Below are 23,456 nucleotides of genomic sequence, written 5' to 3' on the forward strand. Positions count from 1 at the left end.
ACCTTGCTCTATATTATTATTTGGTCTTTCATTGACATTCAATGCCTCATTAACATTTCTTCCATCAAAATTAACACTTCCAATGTAGCAAGTAGCGTATAAATTGGAGATGAGGCAACGCTACTCTCAGAACAACGCTCCAATGTAGCAAAAAAAATATATATATATATATGTGGGAACGCGTGGGCAAAACATACGCTCGCGCTTATGTATGTTAAAATCTTGTACCAATTACTAGTTATTGGGGTAACGGCCTTTACTGGATGTAATAATCGCCCATCCCAAGAACCCAATGTTTAGGAGAAAGACATGAGGAACCTAAGGAAGACGTTATTTGGGTAAAAGTAGCTATTCGTTGCTAATGTAGCTATTCGTTGGAAGCGTAGGTTAATAACAATAACAAATATGGCTAATTCTTAGTTCAGTGCCGCAATCCCTACATAGAAGGTAGAATCTGTGTGTTTGTTATTTGATATTATGCGTTATTTTTTTAGACGTCTTCTGCAACAGTCATTACTCCATGTGTAAATTCTCCCCACCCAAAAACCCCGATTTCCCACATTTCCCCCCAGATCGTTAGGGAGGAGAGGTAGGTAGGCCTAAGTGCATTACTTTAACAATTAATATCTTAAAAACTACTCAATTGCGCAGGAAATGAAGTACACCATCCTTCATATCACAACATTTATCACACATGAGCCAGATATCAAGTTCTATGGTTGGGTGAATCGGTAAATTGTCCCCAATGATTTCAGCGCCCATGATTACATGATGGTTATAAAGTGTATTCCATTTGTTGATCACTATTGTAAATCAGGTCTTGTCTATTTCCTTCTTAAACCTAGTCAGATTTGTACAATTTCGTTCCATTATTTACTATGAGTCCTGCCCTGCTAAATGATAATCTTGACCCGTTTTGATATTATATGATATCACGTCGCCGTCTTTGTTTTTCCAGTTTAAGTTAAGGTGCATAAACATCTCTACATAACAGATTGTTGCCCAGTTCTTCAATCAGTAGTTTTGAATACATTGATATATGCTAGGAACAATATCTAACAAATCCTATATTAGCAATCAAACCCCACATATCTTCAAAACATAACCGATGTTCTTAATCGGCTTATTATGCCTGTGAGCAAGACTTTTATTTTACACATGCCCAATCCCGGATGAAAAAAAAAAAGAAAAAACCACCAGTACCGCTATCATCTCACCACTACTTCCTGCACATAACGACTGTTAGTAAACCACAGCTTGTGAAAGGTCAGATCGTAAGGAGGTAGATTTCTGGATTACGAAACAAAAACAGATTAGTTAGCTTACCCCTTGATAGAGCTTATGATTTAAGCATTCTTAGCTCTGTTGTGACAAATATATTCGCTAAGTAGGGATAAACCATGTAGAAAAAAAAACTAAAAGTGCCTTTGTACTGCAAGAATATTTGAAATAGTTTAGACATTTGTGAGACGCTGAAGAGTGTCACGAAAATGATAAGCAATGAAGGAAGCCACAGACACAGGTAAAGAAAAGATTATTGTAGGCATTTGCCAGACAGAGCCTACATGATTAGATTGATGCCTGGAAGTTGCAGGCCATTATGGTTGTAGCTGTGTAGGTGTTGGGTACTTTAGAAAGAATGCTGTAGGTTAGTAACGAGATCAAATTAGGTATTTTTCTGTTGAAAGAAACCCAGCGTTTCAAAAATTGTAGAGGGGGCTGTCTGCAGGGAGGTTAAACTTTGTAACCTAACAAGTCTTGGTGTTTTAAAAATTGCTGCCGACGTTACAATGAATTCATTGTATTTAAACATGGGCTAGCAGATGATATAGGAAAGGGTTGCAGACTGGCAAACATCTATGTGAATACTTAAAATTATTATTAGGTAGAATCATTACTATACATTTATTGTAAAAAATATATATGTATGGAAGAGAATGAAAATAATCTTGTATATAATTATCTCATATTGAATACAAGAAACAAATTAAACAAATACCATTTAAAAATTTATTTTCCATGAGGGAGAGAGACTGAGTAGGTTAGATATGGTCAGAATAAGAGAATACGGTGCTTGATTTATCGTTTATTTGAACAATGTTGTCATTTCTCGCACTAATCACTGCCTTTGCATGTTTCTCTAAATCACAATACTTATTTCCCAATGCAGTCCTCAGATGGGGGTGGGGATATAGTACAAACTGGTCATTTCCATTTGAAATGGAACACCTGATTTGGTCAAATCAACAGGAATATTGTTGGGGAAAAAATTGCCTGTTGGGTGTTTTGCTAATGTCAGGATTTAGATCCCTGAATGCAATATAACTTTGGATAATACAATATGTTTTTCATGCAGTGTCAAAGCAAAAAAATAGGCCAGGAGATCCTTCTGTTCATAACAAGGCCCGTGTTTCTGTCACGGGATGAAGTTTATGGATTGCCTAGGCACCAGGAACTCAAGTTTAAATGCCATTAGAGGAAAACTATTGACAGCAGTCATGTGATACATGCTTGTCAGGCACTGGCAAGACCAGAGGCCTCCAGAGTGGTTGATGTAGACCCATGGCAGTCAATGCGAGTATGCAAAGGGTCAATAAATGCTTGGGGGTTGATAGATACCTAACCTAACATTTTGGAGGGGCTCCTTTCCAACCACCATCTCTTGCTCCACACACATTTCTAATCAATTCTTTGCACTCTGATCCCTTCCTGGTATACCACATCTTCCAACTGGTATCCAGGCAGAATGCCACAAGATATAGGTAATCCATGTATAAAACACAAACAATGACCTATTTTGCCCATATCTATTTTATTTTTCCCATACAAAAAAGAAAACTGTGCATATAATGTTAAAATAGAGTTGATGACATTAAGATTCTTGATGCAACAGGTTGATTGGATTCCATTGAATGTTGAAACTGGTACTTGCTAAGAATTCCAGTTTTGAAAGTTGTTTTACTCCCAACTCTGATGTTTCTGTGGAGGCTGGCCAGTTGCATCCTGTGCAATTATTGGCCACTTTATTGTCTTCCTTTCTAGGGAATTCATTAGGGTCCATACAGAGGAGTGATTATTTCCAACCAGAAAAAGAAATGATGGTAAAAAGATGAAAAAATAAAAGAATGACAGTTGCTCCATTTTTCATACGTTGTGATGACTTCACATTACTTAGGTCATACTCTGATTTGAGGCTTCATTTGTAATCACACAATTCTAAGGGGCAATAAGAACTTGATTTATTCTTGTTATCATGCTATACATCCATTTAATTGTTGTATGGCTTTAACATAAACATAAAATACATACCAATGGCTATTTCCCAAGACAAAGGAAGTAGCCAAAAAACAAAGGTATAAAATCCACTCCCACCCATTCCATCCCCACATACTGTACTCCACTTTCATTCACCCCTTCCTCCCTCTTATCTTAGCTCCTCATGGATGACGGGTCATTCCTGCATCTCACCCACTGCCCTTGGTCAGCAAGACACAGGAACGCTGCTTCATTTTTATTGGTGAACCCACCCCCCCCTCTCTGCCCCGTCATGCAGAAAAGGAGAAGATGGAGAGAAATCCCTTTGGGCTGCATAATATCATTTACACATACTCCCTCAGCCCCCCCATCCTCCACCCACTCCTTTCCATGCATCACAGCATCATCCATACAGGACCATTCTCCATTCATCCCTATCTTCTGTCATCTCTCTTCCTCTCTTTCCCAATGTCCTTCATACAATCTCCTTTTAGCATCCATTCCCAAATGTCTGTTTCTCATTACACTTTAATCCACCAAGGCATTTACTTGCTCTTCTCAGTCTGCATTCTACCTCCACTTCCACTCATCCCTTACCCGCCACATTTGCACCCAAGTATCTAAAACTATCCACTTCCCCCAGTCTCATTCCCTTAATACTTCCAATTTCCTGCCACATTCTCCCCTTGCACATCTCATCCCCTTACTTTTACCCACATTTATCCTCAACTCCCTTCTTTCTCACACCTTTCCAAACTCCATTACTCTCTTAATCCCTTCTCTTATCCTGCCACAAGTGCAGTGTTGTCAGCAAACAACAACTGGCTTATCTCCTACATTTCTCCATTTTCTTTAACCATCTCCAATCCCTGGCCCATTACCTTTGCATTTACCTCTCACACCACCCCATCCATGTATAAATTAAACAGCCAAGGCAACATAAAACACCCCTGGCAAAGTCCCACCTTTACCTCAAACCATTTCTGATTCTAACACAGGCTCTACTACTCTCGTAAAAACTCTTGACTGCTCTCAACAGCTTCCCTCCTATCCCATGTATCTGCAATACCTTCCACAATGCCTTCCTGTCTACCCTGTTATAAGCCTTTTCCAAATCTATAAGTATCCCAAAAAACATCCTTACCTATTCCTAAAGTTTTCTCACATATCTGCCTTACCACAAAAATCTGATCCACGCAACCCCTACATGTCCTAAACACACACCGATCCTCACCAATTACTCCCTCTGTTCCTCTCCTACTCCTCTCAAACAAAACCCTTCTCATAACCCTTCCCAACTACACTGAACATTCACACTTGTTCCTTTTTCCCTTGTAAAGTGGAACTATACAGGTACTCCACCAGTCCCCCGACACTCTACCTTCTTTTAACCCCTTCCATACGGTGCCGCACACGTAGGCGTCATGGACTTAGATCTCAGTGGCAGCAGCCAATGCCAGCCGTACGACGTGTCGTAATAATACTCGCATCATAAAATATAGTCACCGCTTATATCGATCGTTCTCTCTTTCACCCGCGAATTTTGAATACCACAGAGAATGGGATTCAGGGCACATTTGAGAGAATGTAAAAACACAGGGGCGACTACAATAAATATAATCAAGACGCCGATATGGCAGCCTCGCGAATACACTCGCTCCCCATGACGCCTACGTGTGCGGCACCGTATGGAAGGGGTTAAACAAACATTAAACAACCTCACCAGCCAGTCCACCATCACTGTCATTTTCTTAGAGCTTCCCACTGCATTTACCTTTCCTTCCTTATCCTCCTTCACATTTAGCAACTTCCTGAAATACTCTGCCCATCTTCCTCTTACGACCGTTTCTTCCATTATCATCTTTCCATCTTCACCTTTTACCTTTTCTTCTCTGCTTTATTTTTTTCCAAAACACCTTTTTATTACTTTCAAAAATTTCTGTTATACTCTTACCCCATTTCACATCTCCCTCTTTGCTTCTTTTATCTTATGCTTTGCTTCTTTTCTCTTTTCTTTGTACCTCTCATATGATTCTCTCATCCTATTTTGTAAACAGTCTATGAATGCTTGCTTCCTCTGCAACTTTCTTTGCTTCTTCATCCCACCACTTGCTCTTCCTTGTATTTCATCCCATCCTCCTTGTTCCACACACCAACTTGCATACCTTGTTGCTCCCTCCTTGAATCATCCCCATTCCTCCTCCACTCCTAGTTCTACTCTATCCTTCACTCCCTCTCATTGCTGAAATGAAATTCTTCTATCTTATACCCCTTTGATTATTTTGGAGGAATACCTCAAGGGTTCATCAAGTTCTGGGCTACAGTTTTCCAAGTCTTTTTCTTTGTACCCTTATTATCAGTTCATCTAATGGTACTAGTTCATTAATACTGCAGATAATATTGATCAACCCTGTCATTGGTTGGCTAATATTCCTATGTAGTGCATCTGCTGCAATGTTCTCCCTACCTGGAATGTATTCAAATTTAATCTCATAACATGGAAGTGTAGTAAACCACTTGGCTAATCTGCCTCTAAGATTCTTATGTTTGAATAAATTCTGAATAGCTGTATGATCAGTCCACACTGATTGGATATCCCAGTATCTTATCTCTTAAAACTGTGTTGTGAATATATCACTGCTAATGTTTCCCATATTGTAGTGCATTGTTACAAAATCTCAATGTGAAAGCTATCTGTTGCAATTTTGCAAAGAATGAGCTCTTTATCATAATTAGGAAAAATGAGAACTGGAAAACTAATAAATTTAACTTTCAACTTGTCAAAAGCTTGTTGTTGTTCAGGACCCCAAATGAACTTGGAATCTCTCCTTCACAAAGAATTTAATAGATTAGATGTGTCTGCATATTCCTTGATAAACTTCCTATGATACCCTGTCAAAGGATTACAAAGATGGAGCATGCCGACAGGAGACCTTTTGGTCCATAACTAGGCTGGATGCAGAAAACATATACATAAATGATAAAAAAAAAGATAGAATAAGAATTATGATAATGTAAATGATAATAAATGAAATAAGTAAATAGTAAATAATGATAAATGGAAATCAAGCAAATAATAAACAGACAAATAATAACAAACAAATAATCAAATAATATAAAATAAATTATAATCATTACAGCGTCTTGCTTAAATGTTTATCTAAACGAATCTTAAAGCTTCGAACTGAACTACATTGCACTGCCTCTGCAGGAAGTTTATTCCATTTATTAACTACAAGGTTGATGAAGTTGTTCCTACCCACTTCCAAATTAAATCTATTTCCTGACAGTTTGAGACCATTATTTCTTGTCAGATTCTCATTCACTGTAAGAATTTTGTCACTTTATCAAGTCACCTCTGAGTCTATGCTTTTTTAGGGAAAACAGATTCATATGTTTTAGTCAATTTTCGTATGATTTACTTTTTGATATTTGGAATCAGTTTTGTGTCTCTCCTTTGTACTTTTTCCAATCTGTCAATGTCTTTAATGAAACTTCTTTCTCTGCATTGTTTGGTACCGGGTAGTTCTGTACTGCCTCTACCTTTGAGTTCACTGTACTGAATCCATGCCTTTTAACTTATGTCTCAAATAAATGACACTGTCTTGTAAAAACTTTAATTTTTCCAATTTCCCTTTAAACCTGATTCAACTGATTTTTTCACTGTCTCTACCTTTGAGTTCACTGTAGTAAGTCCATGTCTATTTATCTTATGTTCCAAATAAATGACACTTGCAAAGTTTCACTTTCAACCCTGATTCAACTAGTCTTGAGAATACGTACATACATATGCCAAGGCTTTTTTCCCCCTTACCAGGGAGGTAGCCAAAAAAGACAAGGCACAAAATCATTCAAAAGGTCTTGAGAATACCTAATTTAATATCTTAAAGTGTTCAGTTGCTGTTTGAAAAACTATTCAGATATCATCCAGAAATGCACTGGCTGTGTTTCCTAACAACCCATCTAGTACTGTATTAATTCCATATAAGTTATTGAATGTTACATAACTAAAATAGCATTTGCTTGAATGCATAATGCCTTGTTGTAGAAAATGCTGTATAATCTTAAGAATCTTTGTGCATCTTTATCTGCCAGAAAGCTGATTTGAAATCAGTAGTACTAAAATACTGATTCTCAGTTCCCAAACTACAAAATATATCTACTATCACCAGTAATGGTAGTCAATCAGGTATTGTCTGTTTATTCAATTCCCTATAATCAATAACTGGACACATGGTACCATCTGAATTTGGCATCAGAATCAGTGGGAAGTTCTATTCACTTTGACTGGGTTCTATGACATCCTGTGATAACATTTCAGGGATCAAGTTATCTATAATGGCTAGCTTGGAATGTGGTAATCTGTAGGCAGGTATATAAACAGGTTGAAAACCAGTTTTAATTTGATCTGATGTTTTAAAACAGCTGTTTTGTCCAAGGTGTCCCCAGGCAAAGGAATTGCTTTATTGTGCTTCACTAGCAATGGGATTAACCATGATTCTAACTCAGGACAAGTAGGCCCTAGTTTACTTTTATATTTCTCCTCCAAATCTGTTTCTTCTTGAATTGGAAGCGGTGATTCCACCTCTTCAGGACTCTTGTTTAAAATCTTAATGGGTTTTTGATAGACTTGAAAAGATCCTATTTGTGAACCTTGTCTTTAGACCATGTCTTTATTCAGAGTACTAATCACTAATATTTCTGCCTTGTTCTTGTGTGTCTTATAAATCCCAAAGTCCAATTTCAAACCTTTTATCCTAATTGATTCTGGGATGGTTAAAATTTTGAAGACTACAGTGATGCCTTTCAACTGCACTTGTATTCTGTTAATTGCTCTGGAGTGCAATAATGTTGACTTTATTGTGCCACCTTCCACAATTAGCAAAGCTTCATTTGGAGTTGATGCATTCTGATTAATTTCTGGGATTTCTTGAACATCTGAACTGTGTCCACTATGTGTGTCTTCTTCCTCATGTGTTCTCTGTTCTTGAATAGACCACTCTGACCCGCTACTATCCAATCTAGCATTGTTATCTTTCCCCATCAATCTCAATAGGTTCTCTTATCTCAAATACTGGCTCTAAATCTAGTTGATTTAAAAATGGGATTAACTGTGATTTTGCTAAGATCCCTAACTCAGCCAGACATATGATCATGCCCTCTTTTCTCATTGTTTCAAATCCTATCACTAAATCTCCTAGGAAGACAGATTCTTCTACAACTATCCCCAGAATGTGCAAGTGCTCATTTTTATACAAAATAACATCCAAGTCAGTCTTACCTAATGCCTTTAACTGACTCCCTGTTACTCCTAGCAATGAGTAATGGATTGGTTCCAAGAGTTTCACTTCGGGTTTCATCCGTTTTAAGCACTACTGATTATAACATTTACTGCAGATCCTGTATTAATAAATATTTGATTAGGTCTATTAAATACTTTACCCAGAGAGAGGAGCCTTAGTACAGAAGTCCTTCCAATTGTTATAGTAAATTTATACACTTCACCTGTTTTACTTAATTTCTTTACGTCATCAATAAGAACTTCACATTCTGTTCTTTTTTCAGAACTTTTTTTTTTTTTTTTAGCTTAGACATAATTAGGCAGTTGAACCCTAAATTAAGTAGTTCCTCTTGGTCAGGGGTGAGAATCTTGGTTAAATTAATGTAACCGTTTAAAGGACATGGATGATATGGCCGCCATTCAGATTAAAAAATTTCTTTTGATTAGCTCTAGTGATGGAATTTCTTTGTTGGTTCAATTTCTATAAAAAGGCTGTCATTATATCCTTGCCAGGTTGTGATGTCTTCTCTTGTTCTGTTGAATTTGTTGTTATCATGAAATTTACAAGATCATTTTCTGTTATGGATGATAGTTTATGATTAATTTATATACGGGCATTTGATGGAGGGCAATAATTTTCACCTGATGATCTGAAGGAGTTGTGAGAACTTTTGAGTTAGATGATTCCTCCATGAGCTCTAGTGTCTCTGACAGTTCTGTATAGAATGTCCTTTTGACTATGTTTTTATGTAATATGTTTCCAGGCATTCGGTATTGGTTTGTAATATTGCCAGCAGTTATAACTGGTACACAGATTGAACAGTGGCTCATGTCGGAGTTGATCTGGCAACTATGTGTTTGTTTACATTGTAGTGAAAGAATAGAATAGGGTAGTAGCAAACACCAGTTTACCATTTGTTGGCAGAGTCCACTATATGAAGTTCATATGAGTGTGTATTGATATGACCAACTAAGTAATCAGTGACCAACATAACAGCAGTCAAGTGGTGGTTGTTGGCGAGTAGCATGGATACATAAATGGGCACCTCCTCAAGGTTAGGCATGTTAAGCAGTATTTTGCTATGTGATTTAAAGAGAGGTTTATTAACATCAAGACTCGGCCTAATCTATCTAATTCGCCATAACTAATAATTTACCTCTGTGAATTGATTCAGTATTCGAGCCTGAAAGTGGGCCTACTTGTTTATAGTAAAAAAGTAATTGTTGATTTACTTAGCAGGTTATTATTAAAAGGATAAACATATTCATGAGTAAATTAAGTTGTTTTATATAATAGCTTCAGGAGTTCAATTAAATGAGTTGGTCAAGTTCACCTAGTATGTACTAGGGCCTATTTGTTCTTAGTTGAAACCTTGTGTCCAGGTTGAAGTTTGTTTATTTGAATTATGGCCTATTTTTAGTGAAATCGAATTGTTTTAATTTATTCATAGGCTAGTACAACCTGAATATTTTTTGTATTTTATATACAGTCTAATCATGACTAGTGATAATGAGGATAATGATAATCTTGATAAAGCTGGATTTGAGACTGCATTGGCTAAATTGAAACGAGAAAGGGGTATACTTAAAAGAAAAGTTACTCTGATTCTTAATCAATTAAAGGATTCACTCAATTAAAAGACATTAAACATTCGTTTCTGAAGTAAACAATTAGATGTTATTGATCAAGTTGTAAGTGAAATTAAAGTTAAAGATGAACAAATTTTAGATCATTTAAAGGAAAATGAAGTAGATGTTAAGAAATTTGACACATTTACTAGTGAAGTAGATAAGCAAGTAGGCTATCAGAATTTCAGGATTTTAAGATGGCAGGGAATAAATCCAATATTCACTGTGCAAGCTCTATAGATGCTGATAGATTGGTTGAAACACTTAATAGGCTAGACCATTTTGATACTAAACCGCCTCCTTTATCATGTGGCATTTTTGATAGAACAGAAAGAGATAAATTTGCCTTTTCCTCTTTCCTCAATCAGTTTGATAATGTCATAGGTAATAAGGAGAATATGTCCCAGGCAGTGAAGCTTAGTTATTTACATAGTTATCTTAGGGGCTATGCTTTGAAAATCATTAGCCATTTGTCTATCATAAATGAAAATTATGATACTGCACTAAAATTATTGAAGGATGAATTTCTGGATATACCCTTTATAGTGGATGAAACTTTCAGAAGGATTTTAAGCGCAACAGTGCCTCAAGAAGTTTTTTACATTAAAGTCATTCATCACTGAAATAAGAGCATACATTTTTGAATTAAAGTCTAATTATGGTTATGATTTTACAGTGAAAGATTCTCCTGGAAATTTACTATTGAGTCATATTCTCTTTAATAAGTTGCCTGCAGCATTCAAAAGGGAACTGGTTCATAAATATAATACAAACTATCCTACGTTGACTGAAATCTTTGAGTCATATAATGACATTATTAAGACTCTAATTAAGACCTGTAAAACTACTTTGCCTAAATCTGATAAAATCAATAAGGCCAAAGAAAATTCAAAAAATGCACCCAAAGAAAATAAAAGTTCTCTTCAAATTTTGAAGACCAGTCAAAATAAGGTTGTTCCCTCTAAAAACCTTATTTGTAAATTGTGCAGTGCATCAGGTCACTCTTTGGGACAGTGTGAAAAATATTCAACTCTTAAGGATAAGACAGAGAGAGTACAGGAGTTAGGTCTCTGTGCACGTTGTGCTGGATCTGGTCATAAAGAAGATGAATGCTTTGACAAGCAAAATAAATTAAAATATGGTTGTAAACACTAATTCTCATGGCCATAGAGCACCCCTTTGTCCTGAAATTAAAGGGCCTAATACTAGTAGTAATCATCTTTAACATCTCAACAAAAATCTGAAAATGATTACATTTCCCCTACTGTAACTTTGGAATTTATTCGTGGTAAACAGAGTAAGAAGATCAGATGTCTAATTGATACAGGGAGTCAGCAATCCTACATGTCAGCAAGAGTTGCTAAAGAGCTGTGTAAGGATTTAGACTCCTTGAATATGATAGACCTCAATCTAAAAACATTCATTGGAGGTGAAGTTAAGAGCTTTAAGCAAACCTTATTAGGTGTTAAAATGAATAAGATAATTTAAATGCCATTTCTTAATGACCCTTCACTCAGCATAAGTTTTGTTGTACCGGGTATGAATGAAGCCCTAAAAGATAAAAGATATAAAAGATCAAGGTTTTGAATTGGCTGATGAAGCCTTTGGATTAAATCAGGATAATGAATTAATAGAGGTGGATGCATTGATAGGTGTAGACTTGCTTCAATTCCTTCCAGAATGTTCATTTCCCCCGTGCTTGCAAGGGAGCTGCATGGTAATTGGAAATAAAGTAATTCCTATGGGTAATGTCAATCATTTCTTGACTAGGAAACAGGCTTTTCAAATTAGTATTAAAAAAAAAAAAAAAAAAAAAAAAAGGCAAGTAATGAAGTCTTCTAATGTTCATGACGCCTCAGTTTATCTGATACTTAATCCAATTAAATCTCATTTTAATCCTCTAGAAAACATTTTATGTGATTCAGATATTGAAAATGGGATAGAATATCTCTTTAGCTTGGAATCTATTGGAATTAGTAAGAATGAAATTTATAGTTCAGAGGATCAAGAACAAATTGCTAGATTTGATGAAGCTATTCAGTTTAAAGATGGCCATTACCAGGTTAAGCTTCCTTGGCATTCGGAAAAAATAGAACTGGTCCCTTCTAATTTTCAGGTTGCTCAAAAACTCTTAAAAAGTCAAATCTTTATGAAAAGTATGAAGAGGTCTTTGATAAGTAGCTTCAGGATAGAATCATAGAGCAGATTGAAATGGACTTTTCTGTTGAAAAGGTGAATAATCACACTTGGATTCCACATAGGCCAGTCATTGATGGAAGAGCAGGTCTCAACTAAGATTAGATCAGTTTTCAATTGTTCACTAAAAACTGATAAGAATCTACCTTTTTTGAATGAGGCTGCATATACTGGAGTTGATCTAATGGAGTCCTTGCTTAAACTGTTATTTTGCTTTAGAACTAATGATATAATCTTGCTGAGTGACATCAAGCAGGCATTCCTGTCAATTAGGCTCAGCCAAGAGTTTGACAAGAACCGTTTTTGTTTCCTTTGGGAAAGGGATAAATTGACTGCTTATAGATGTATAACTCTAGTATTTGGATTTACATCATCACCCTTCATTCTACATTATGTAATGAAGAAACATGCCAGTAAATTTTCTCTTGACAAATGCACTAACATTCTTTCCAGTCAATTCTATGTTGATAATTTAATATTCACAGGTATTAATTTTAAGGAAATGACTGACCTTTATCAGCTTTGCTATGAAAGAATGGCTCTTGGTTTTATTTCAAGATCTTGGAATTCAAATTCACTCGAACTGAGACAACTGATAGAAAGGGATGGCAAATCGGTTGAACACTCAAATGAGACAGAGAAAATTCTAGGTTCCAGATTTAATCCTAATATAGATGAGATGCAGCTTGCGCCTGTTGAATTTCACTCTGTCAGCACTAAAAGACAATTGTTATCCGAGACTTCAAGTTTATTCAATCCACTGGGTTTAGTCTTACCCATTAATATAAAAGGAAAGTTGTTGATGAGGAAGGTGTGGCAACACAAATTAGGATGGGATGAAAAATTGCCTGAGGACATAATAAATGAGTGGGATGGTATCAAACCAGACTTTGAGAAAGCTAATCAGGTCTCCTTTATTAGGCAGGCATTAAATGAGAATGAAGAGTATGGACTTAATATTTTTAGTGACAGCTCACAAAATTGCTTTGGGTTTGTTGCTTATGGTACCAGTAAGGAAAGTAGTTCCCCCTTATATGCTAAAGCAAAAGTGACTCTTGCTAACAAGGAAAAAGAACATAGTATCCCAGTCTTGGAGCTACTTGGAGTGATTCTTGCTTTAAAGTGCATCTTCACTATTTTGAATGCCTATTCCAATATAAGATTCAACTATATTAATACTGCTATTGATCCACAAGTTGTGCTCAACTGGTTAATAACCAGACAGAGTAAACTAAAATCTAAGTATATCAAAAATAGAATAGGTGAGATGGATAGTAAACTACAACACCTTAAAAGGGATTATAACATTCCCATTAGTTTTAATTATGTCAAAACTGAAAATAATCCTGCGTATCTCTTAACTAGAGGATTAACCTACAACAAATTTATAGATAATTTTGAATTTTGGCTCAAGGGATCAGGTTGGATGAAATATGAATTAAATACCTGGCCTAAATACCCATTGTTGAGTGTGGGTTTTAATTCTGATAAATCAAAATATCAATACTCACAATACCATGCAAGGAAAGGAAGTTGAAATCAAACCTATTTTTGACATTAATAAGTTTTCAAACTAATAAAGTTATGAAAATCACTGAGTATCTCTTCAAGTGGATTTGTATGAAGAGTGGTGAAAACTCTCATGAGAAGGCATTGGATTATTGGATCATGATAAATCAGTCAGTCGGTTTTGCTAAAGAAATTAGCCTCCTTAAACAAGTGGATACACTCAAGTCAAGTAACTTTAAAGATTCAGAAGTGCCCTCCTTAGTATCGAATTTAAACTTGTTTCTTGATGAAAAGGGCATCCTGAGATCACGAGGAAGGATTTCCAAATCACTTAATTTGATTATAATGTGCACAATCCTGTACTTTTGGGAAAAGATCACCATTTCACTGTACTTTTTACCAGATTTTGTCATGCTCAGATACAACACATGGGAGTCAGTACTACCTTCAATTTCCTAAGGTCCCAAGGATTCTGGATCCCAAAGGGTAGATCTTCTGTTAAAGCTTCAATTAAGGACTGCAAAATTTGCCAGAAGTATAATGCACTTGCCTATAATTACCCTAAAGTAACCAGTATGCCTAAGCAGCACATGAATCTGATCAGACCTTTCAATCATGTGGAAGTTGATTATACAGGTCATTTATTTTTGAGAAAAGATAATACTAATGCTTTGAGTAGATATTTTATATTGATTTTCACTTGTCTTAATATCAGGGCTGTCCATTTTGAGTTGTTGCCTGACATGTCAACTAAGAATTTCATTCTGGCCTTGCAAAGATTTTGTAATCAGTATACTATTCCAACTTACTTGTACAGTGATAATGCCCGATCATTTGTGAAAGGGGGAGACATATCAGAGAAAACTCGAGTCAAATGAATTTTTGGATGAACTCTCAAAAAACAAAATCAAACATGTAAGAATCCCAGTATATTCAGCATGGGTTGGGGCAGCATGGGAACGCCTTATCAGAACAGTAAAAAACTGTCTGTATAAGGTGATTGGAAGATCTAAATCAACATGTTTTGAGTTTCTCACTGCCCTTTCAAACATAAAAAAGGCCACTAATTCTAGACCTCTCACTTATAGAGCCAGTTCAGAAAAAATTGAATTTATAACTCCAAATTCATTCCTCAAACTTAACAACATTGGTTCATTGATGTTCCAAGATGAAACTGATATTTGGGTTAATGATAAAAATCAGGAAAATCTTGAAAATGCACTTTGCAAGCAGAATGAGATGTTTGAGGGATTTAGAAGGTTGTGGTATGAAGACTATCTTCTGAGTTTAAGGGATCATGCAAAAAATCTTTACCAGAAAGAATGGTCTGACAAGATAAAGAAAGGAGATGTAGTTTTGATTAAATATCCAAATAAACCCAGACCCTTGTGGTTAATGGGAATAATATTAGAGATAATTATTGGGCATGACAACAAGGTTAGGACTGTTAAAGTGAAACAAAATAATGGAGAAATTGCTTTCTATATAATAAAGAATTTGTATCCCATGGAATTAAATATCACTCTTGGAAGTCAAAACCCATCACAACCTTCAGAGGTAGATACTGGAAACGACTCAAATCAAAGAAATCCTCAAGCTCCATCTGCAAATAATAGAGATCTCAAACCAAAAAGAAAGGCTGCATTAAAGTAGCGTGAACTTATGAAAAATAAATTTGATTATTTGTAAATTATAAATTGGGTATTAGGTGTTGGGTAAAATGCTACACCCTGGTTCAGGGGTGAGGATACATGTGTTTAGGTGGTGGTTCAATTACTGCACCCTTAATCTAAGGGTGAGAATAAAATGTTTGATTATAGGTATTAAAATCTTATTGATTTATTATATTTGTATTTATATTGATTTGGACACAATTAAGGTTGCATTGCATTGCATTTGTTACAAATGCAATCTCTTGTCTGGAGTATATTAGAAATTACATAAAAGGTGATGTCATATTGAACTCTGGAAGTTTAATATCATTAAAGTAATAAATTATGTATATTTAAGTTATTGGATAAAATCTGAATAATTAATCATTTTAATGATCAATTGTTACTGATATATAATTTGTAGTGTATTGAAAAATTTAAATATTTGAAATAAATACCGAAAATTCTGGTCGGTGAAAAAGTAAACAATGATCGAGTTGTAGATATTGCTTACTGCTAGTTGCTGGCTTCGTTTAAAAATTCTTTGATTCTGTGAAAATTAAGACGCTGAGAATTTGTGTCAACTAAAAGTAAATAATATAAGTTTACTGTAAATCAATTTCGGAGGAACATTTACTTCCAACTGTAAAGAGAAACCTCTCTTTAAAAACAAAAGAGGATTACATCACAATTTAAAATAACAGTTGGATAAATTCAATAAGGTGAAAGAGAGTAAGTACACACTTGGCCGAGTTAAAACCAGTCTCTAAAAAAGTCTTTGCCTTTTCAATAAATTACATCTAAATATCAAGAAGAAGGTAAGATTGAACTTTCTCATTTTGAATTAGTCAAACTAAAGTAAGAAATTGTTTGTTTATTTGGATGAGGAAAACATCCTTTTCCAATAGCGATACAGGGCTGGGACACCGTAAATGGTGTGGGTATGATGTGCATACATTACATGTTTATGAGGGTAACCAATTCTATTTACAAAAGATAACAAAGGAGGAGCATGCCAATAGGAGACCTTTTGGTCCATAACTAGGTCGGATGCAAAAAGATATAACTATAAACAAACAAATAAATACAAATAATAGTAATATAAATAGTGAATAGGTAAAGTTAACTTATAAAGAAATGTGCGATTAAGTACAAATTCAATTCACTTGGGGAGCATCTTTGGTAAAATTGTTCTTTGATTATTAGGAATCAAATTCTCAGAAGGAACCAGCAACTTGGGTTCAAGTCGATGACTCAGCGTCTGCTCACTGAAAGAGCATTTACATGTTGTGCAAAGTAAAATTTTCGTGGTAAGGCAGATATGTGAGAAAGCTTTAGTAAAGGGGATGTTTTTGGGCCTTTGAGTATTTGGAGAAAGGTTTTGACAGGGTAGGTGGAAAGGCATTGTGGGAGGTTTTACAGATATGTGGGATAGTAGGAAAGCTGTTTATAGCAGTCAAGATTTTTTTTTTTTTTTTTTTTTTTTGCAAGAGTAGTGCAACCTATGCTAAAGCCATAAGGATCAATGAGAGGATATCCCAGTCATTCACGCAACTGCGATACCACTTTCCTGATACTTGGTTTCTCATTTCTAGGCATCATGACATATGTTTTTGATGGAATCCATCAAACTCACTGAGGCAAAGATGTTCTTACAAAGTGGAGTTCCTCAGGGTTCCGTTCTTGGGCCACTTCTCTTCATAGTATATATAAGTGATATAGACCACGGACTGAAATCTTTTGTCTCTAAATTTGCTGATAATACAAAACTGCATGGAATGGCAAACGATCACTTAAACAAATGGTCTGTAAATTGGCTAACAAAATTGAACACAAGTAAATGCAAGGTTATGCACATAGGTAGAAATAACAGAAAGTACAATTACAAGTTATTTAGAAATTCGTTAACAAAAGTGGATAGTGAAAAGGATCTCGGGTTAATTATCAGGAATGATTGCAAATCATCTAAACAATGTATTTCAGCCTCTGAGAAAGCAAATAAGTTTCTAGGACTGATTGCGTGGTCTAAAGACTTCAACCACAGTTGGAATATGCCGTTCCTTTATGGTCACCAACAGATTGGAAAAAGTACAACAGCGAGCCACAAAACTGGTTCCAAATATCAAAAATGAAAAATACGAAAATCAATTAAAACATATGAATCTATCCCCCCCCCCCCAAAAAAAAAGGAAAAAAAGAAAGAAAACGTAGACTCAGGTGACTTGATACATGTCTAAGTTTTTAAAGGGAATCGACAACATTAGAATGACAACATTTTCACCCTTATTATTTTGCAATTTGTTTATTATTATCTGTCCATTTATTATTATTATTTACTATTTACCTGATTGTTTACCAGTTAACTTTACCTATCTATCTATTTATTGCTATTTATCATTATAATTTTTTGTATTAATTTATCTATCATTATAGTTTTTTTGCATCCGACCAAGTTATGGACCAAAAGGTCTCCTGTCGGCATGCTTCTCCTTTGAAATCTTTTGCATTTGAAATGGAGAGAGCGAGTGGTTTGATGTATGGGTGGGACTTGGCCAGGGATGTGTTGTGTCGCCGTGGCTGTTCAATGTGTAAATGGATGGGGTGGTGCGAGAGGAAAGTGAAAGGGTAATGGGCCAGGGATTAGAGAAGGTTAAAGAAAATGAAGAAATTTGGAGGATTAGAGGAGGAGTTAAGGAGGTTAGTGTCTGAGTTTGAGAGGGTGTGGTAAAGAAGGCACCGACGTGATGTTTTCCGAACCAACGGTTATCCGAGTCAGACCGTATGGAAATGAACGAGGAGGACGCAACGTACCGAGACACCATCCCCTGACACAGGACACAGGGTCACAATTCTGTACATTAAAGGTGCATCAGAGGTGACGGCCAGGATACTCCGGGACAAGAACATACAGGTAGCACATAAACCACGCAACACTGCATCACAACATCTCCAGGGTCAAGGACATGGAAGCACCCACTCAGTAGTCGGGTGTAGTGTACCGCATTGGCTGTTTGGATTGTGATGCAGATTACATAGGAGAAAGGCAGAAGAAACTCGTCACCAGAATTAAAGAGTATAAACAGGCAATTAAACGGAAAGATGCAGCCTCAGCACTTTATATATAAACACATGGACGAGCTACAGCACAACATTGACTGGGAAGGAGCCAGAGTGGTACACAGAGACAGCTCAAAGAAAAGGAGAATATTTGTAGAAGCGTGGACGACAAAAGAAGTTAGCGTAAATAGGTGCATAGACTTAAATCCAATATACCTGGGCACTAGGAACACAATGACAGACTCAACATAAAGTGAGAGAGTACAGGATGAACAAAGGTCACAGTGTGTATGAACATGATTTCATTTATTTCCTTTTTCGTGCAAGTGTGTAGTCCACTTTTTTCACTTGCTGTATAAATTGTATTTTATTCTATTGTATTTATTCTTTGTAAATGGGTATGTAAGGTTGTGACCAGTTATCTGGTTCCCGTAACGACTGGAGGAGGAGGAGGAGGAGGAGACCCGGACAGCTTCGGTATCACGGAATACCTCTCCCAGTTCCAACCACGGCCAATATATTAAGTTTTTTGTCCACGGTATCTCATTGCGCCCCTGAAGACGGTCCTAGGACCGAAGCGTGGGCATTAAACATCCCACTTTGTTAACATAGGTAAAAGCTTGGCGGGATGCTTTGTCTTCGTTTTTGTTTGCTGGTAGCCCAAAAAGTCATCTGCAAGACACTCCCTACGTGACGTACGCAAGATTTTGACAGCAAAGCAAGTAGTGTGCCTCTACGTTAAAGGTTGCTTTGATTAGCCTAGTTCTTCATTGGTTCTGATCGCCGCTGCCAAATTTGTAGATAGAAAGAAGGCGACGTATTAAACGTGTTTAGTGTTTACATTCTCTAATGCCAGACATACAATTACTATAGGTACAAACAACTTAGTGAACACCGTAATTGAATCTGGAGAAAATTGTGTTGTCATTCTGGTTTATGAGTAAAATAAACAATGGACGTAAATTTTTCACAAATTTAATTGCAACTCATTTGTAGTGACCTTTGCAACGGTAAATCCGTTACTCGATAAGATAATCTCAAAAGTTTGTTGTAGTACTGGTTGATTGAGGGGCAGGGTTGAATCTAACCTAACCCCCCCCCCCGCCTATGTAGGAATAGGAGATAAGTATGGAATTTCAACCCACAACTAGGCGAAAGGCTCTACCATCCCCTTTATAGGAGGAAAGGGTCTGTTGGTTTGTAATATCGTCAGCAGTTGTAACTGCTACACGGATTGGACAGTGGCAACTGTGTGTTTGTTTACACTGAGCAAACAATGACCAATATTAACAGTGGTGGTGGTGGTGGTGGTGGTTGTTGGCGAGCTGTGTGCCCGGGTAGGTGAGCACCTATTCGAGGGCTAGGACAATGTAATTGGTATGATGTCATGTGAACACATCCCATTTTCATGAGTGATTTTAATAATCGATTTTACTGTGTGCTTTTCAGTAAAATATTCTTATAATAGGGGATGGCATGTATGAAATGGTTTGTGTATAAAACACTCACAATCCTACTATTACAAATCTCAAAAAGTTAATGTCAATCTTATGATTACATTTTTTCCAGAAAGGTAACCATCAACATTTCTGTGGGAAAGTTATCCATAGATTCCATGTATTTGTCATGCAACAAAGAAAACCCGATGTGGCATCTATACCTCAGCTATCTCATGGGGAGAAACATTTCTAGTGCGACCTTATATGCAGTTTTCTCACCAAAATATGACCACATATATCACATGATGACATAGTAGAGAAGCCTTTCCAATGTGACTTGTGTGATTCTGCTTTCTCGCAAAAGGGTGGTCTCAAACATCACATGATGACCCACACAGGAGAGAAGCCTTTCCAGTGTGACTTGTGTGATTCTGCTTTCTCGCAAAAGGGTCATCTCAAAGATCACATGATGACCCACACAGGAGAGAAGCCTTTCCAGTGTGACTTGTGTGATTCTGCTTTCTCACATAAGGGTGGTCTCAAATATCACATGATGACCCACACAGGAGAGAAGCCTTTCCAGTGTGACTTGTGTGATTCTGCTTTCTCACATAAGGGTCATCTCAAAGATCACATGATGACCCACACAGGAGAGAAGCCTTTCCAGTGTGACTTGTGTGATTCTGCTTTCTCGCAAAAGGGTCATCTCAAACATCACATGATGACCCACACAGGAGAGAAGCCTTTCCAGTGTGACTTGTGTGATTCTTCTTTCTCGCAAAAGGGTCATCTCAAAGATCACATGATGACCCACACAGGAGAGAAGCCTTTCCAGTGTGACTTGTGTGATTCTGCTTTCTCGCAAAAGGGTCATCTCAAACATCACATGATGACCCACACAGGAGAGAAGCCTTTCCAGTGTGACTTGTGTGATTCTTCTTTCTCGCAAAAGGGTCATCTCAAAGATCACATGATGACCCACACAGGAGAGAAGCCTTTCCAGTGTGACTTGTGTGATTCTGCTTTCTCACGCAAGAGTACTCTGAAACTTCACATCATGACCCACACAGGAGAGAAGCCTTTCCAGTGTGACTTGTGTAATTCAGCTTTCTCACGAAAGGATAATCTCAAAGATCACATGATGACCCACACAGGAGAGAAGCTTTTCCAGTGTGACTTGTGTGATTCTGCTTTCTCACACAAGAGTAATCTCAAACGTCACAAAAGGACCCACACAGGAGAGAAGCCATTCCAGTGTAATTTGTGTGATTCTGCTTTCTCGCTAAAGGGTCGTCTTAATCATCACATGATGACCCACAAAGAAAAGAAACCTATCCAGTGTGACTTGTGTGATTCTGCTTTCTTACAAAAGAGTGAGCTTAAACATCACATGATGTCTCACACAGGAGAGAAGCCATTCCAGTGTAACTTGTGTGATTTAGCCCTCTCACACAAGGGTGATCTGAAACGTCACATGATGACCCACACAGGAGAGAAGCCTTTCCAGTGTGACTTGTGTAATTCTGCTTTCTCACACAAGGGTGATCTGAAACGTCACAAAAGGGCCACACAGGAGAGAAGCCATTCCAGTGTAACTTGTGTGATTTAGCTTTCTCACACAAGGGTGATCTGAAACGTCACATGATGACCCACACAGGAGAGAAGCCTTTCCAGTGTGACTTGTGTGATTCTGCTTTCTCACATAAGGGTGGTCTCAAATATCACATGATGACCCATACAGGAGAGAAGCCTTTCCAGTGTGACTTGTGTGATTCTGCTTTCTCGCAAAAGGGTCATCTCAAAGATCACATGATGACCCACACAGGAGAGAAGCCATTCCAGTGTGACTTGTGTGATTCTGCTTTCTCGCAAAAGGGTCATCTCAAAGATCACATGATGACCCACACAGGAGAGAAGCCTTTCCAGTGTGACTTGTGTGATTCTGCTTTCTCGCAAAAGGGTCATCTCAAACATCACATGATGACCCACACAGGAGAGAAGCCTTTCCAGTGTGACTTGTGTGATTCTTCTTACTCGCAAAAGGGTCATCTCAAAGATCACATGATGACCCACACAGGAGAGAAGCCTTTCCAGTGTGACTTGTGTGATTCTGCTTTCTCACACAAGAGTAATCTGAAACTTCACATCATGACCCACACAGGAGAGAAGCCATTCCAGTGTAACTTGTGTGATTCAGCTTTCTCACGAAAGGGTAATCTGAAACTTCACATCATGACCCACACAGGAGAGAAGCCTTTCCAGTGTGACTTGTGTGATTCTGCTTTCTCGCAAAAGGGTCATCTCAAAGATCACATGATGACCCACACAGGAGAGAAGCCTTTCCAGTGTGACTTGTGTGATTCTTCTTTCTCGCAAAAGGGTCATCTCAAAGATCACATGATGACCCACACAGGAGAGAAGCCATTCCTGTGTGACTTGTGTGATTCTGCTTTCTCACGAAAGGGTCACCTCAAAAGTCACATGATGACCCACACAGGAGAGAAGCCATTCCAGTGTGACACGTGTGATTCCGCTTTCTCGCATAAGGATCACCTCAAAAGTCACATGATGACCCACACAGGAGAGAAGCCATTCCGGTGTGACTTGTGTGATTCCGCTTTCTCACGAAAGCGTGATCTCAAACGTCACATGATGACCCACACAGGAGAGAAGCCATTCCAGTGTGACTTGTGTGATTCCGCTTTCTCACAAAAGGGTGTTCTGAAACGTCACATGATGACCCACACAGGAGAGAAGCCATTCCAGTGTGACATGTGTGATTCTGCTTTCTCACGAAAGAGTGTTCTCAAACGTCACATGATGACCCACACAGGAGAGAAGCCATTCCAGTGTGACATGTGTGATTCTGCTTTCTCACGAAAGGGTGTTCTCAAAAGTCACATGATGACCCACACATGAGAGAAGCCATTCCAGTGTGACATGTGTGATTCCGCTTTCTCACAAAAGGGTGTTTTCAAACATCGCATGACTACCCACGCTGAAGAGAAGCCATTCCAGTGTGACGGGATGTGCAGTAAAGCTTTTTTCACGTGAGGGCCTTTTCAAACGTCACGTCACATGATTACCCATACAGGAGAGAACCCATTGCAGTGTGACCAGTGCAATAAATATTTTTCACGATTTTTTTTTCTCAAATGTCACATGCTGATCCATACATGAATGAACCTTTTACAGTGTGACCTGTGGGATTAAGCTTTCCGAAGTAGGGATAATTTGAAGTAGCACGTGATGACCCACTCCGTAAAAAAGGCCTTTCAAACAGGTTTTAGCGGGTTTTATACTGGGGACTGACCAAAAAGTTCAGCATTTTTTAAGGGAAAACTGGGAGAGTTTGAATAATCCCATAACACCGGAAATATAATTAGGAATATCCGTCTGGGGTATTGGCTGCTACGTTATTGTGATTAAGCAACATGC

General features: G+C 37.4%; 1 protein-coding gene across 1 annotated transcript; it reads left to right on the forward strand.

Annotated features, from left to right (window-relative positions):
* Positions 1 to 279: 279 nt before the first annotated feature.
* Positions 280 to 21,627, forward strand: LOC143030894 (uncharacterized). The gene is made up of 2 exons (XM_076194134.1): positions 280 to 447; positions 20,149 to 21,627. Exon 2 carries the CDS (start codon positions 20,401 to 20,403, stop codon positions 21,625 to 21,627), a length of 1,227 nt encoding a protein of 408 aa, XP_076050249.1. The 5' UTR covers positions 280 to 447; positions 20,149 to 20,400.
* The last annotated feature ends 1,829 nt before the right edge of the window (positions 21,628 to 23,456 follow it).

Source organism: Oratosquilla oratoria, chromosome 12 (genome assembly GCF_046742065.1).
Source record: "Oratosquilla oratoria isolate Oo_2021 chromosome 12, ASM4674206v1, whole genome shotgun sequence".
NCBI lineage: Eukaryota > Metazoa > Arthropoda > Malacostraca > Stomatopoda > Squillidae > Oratosquilla > Oratosquilla oratoria.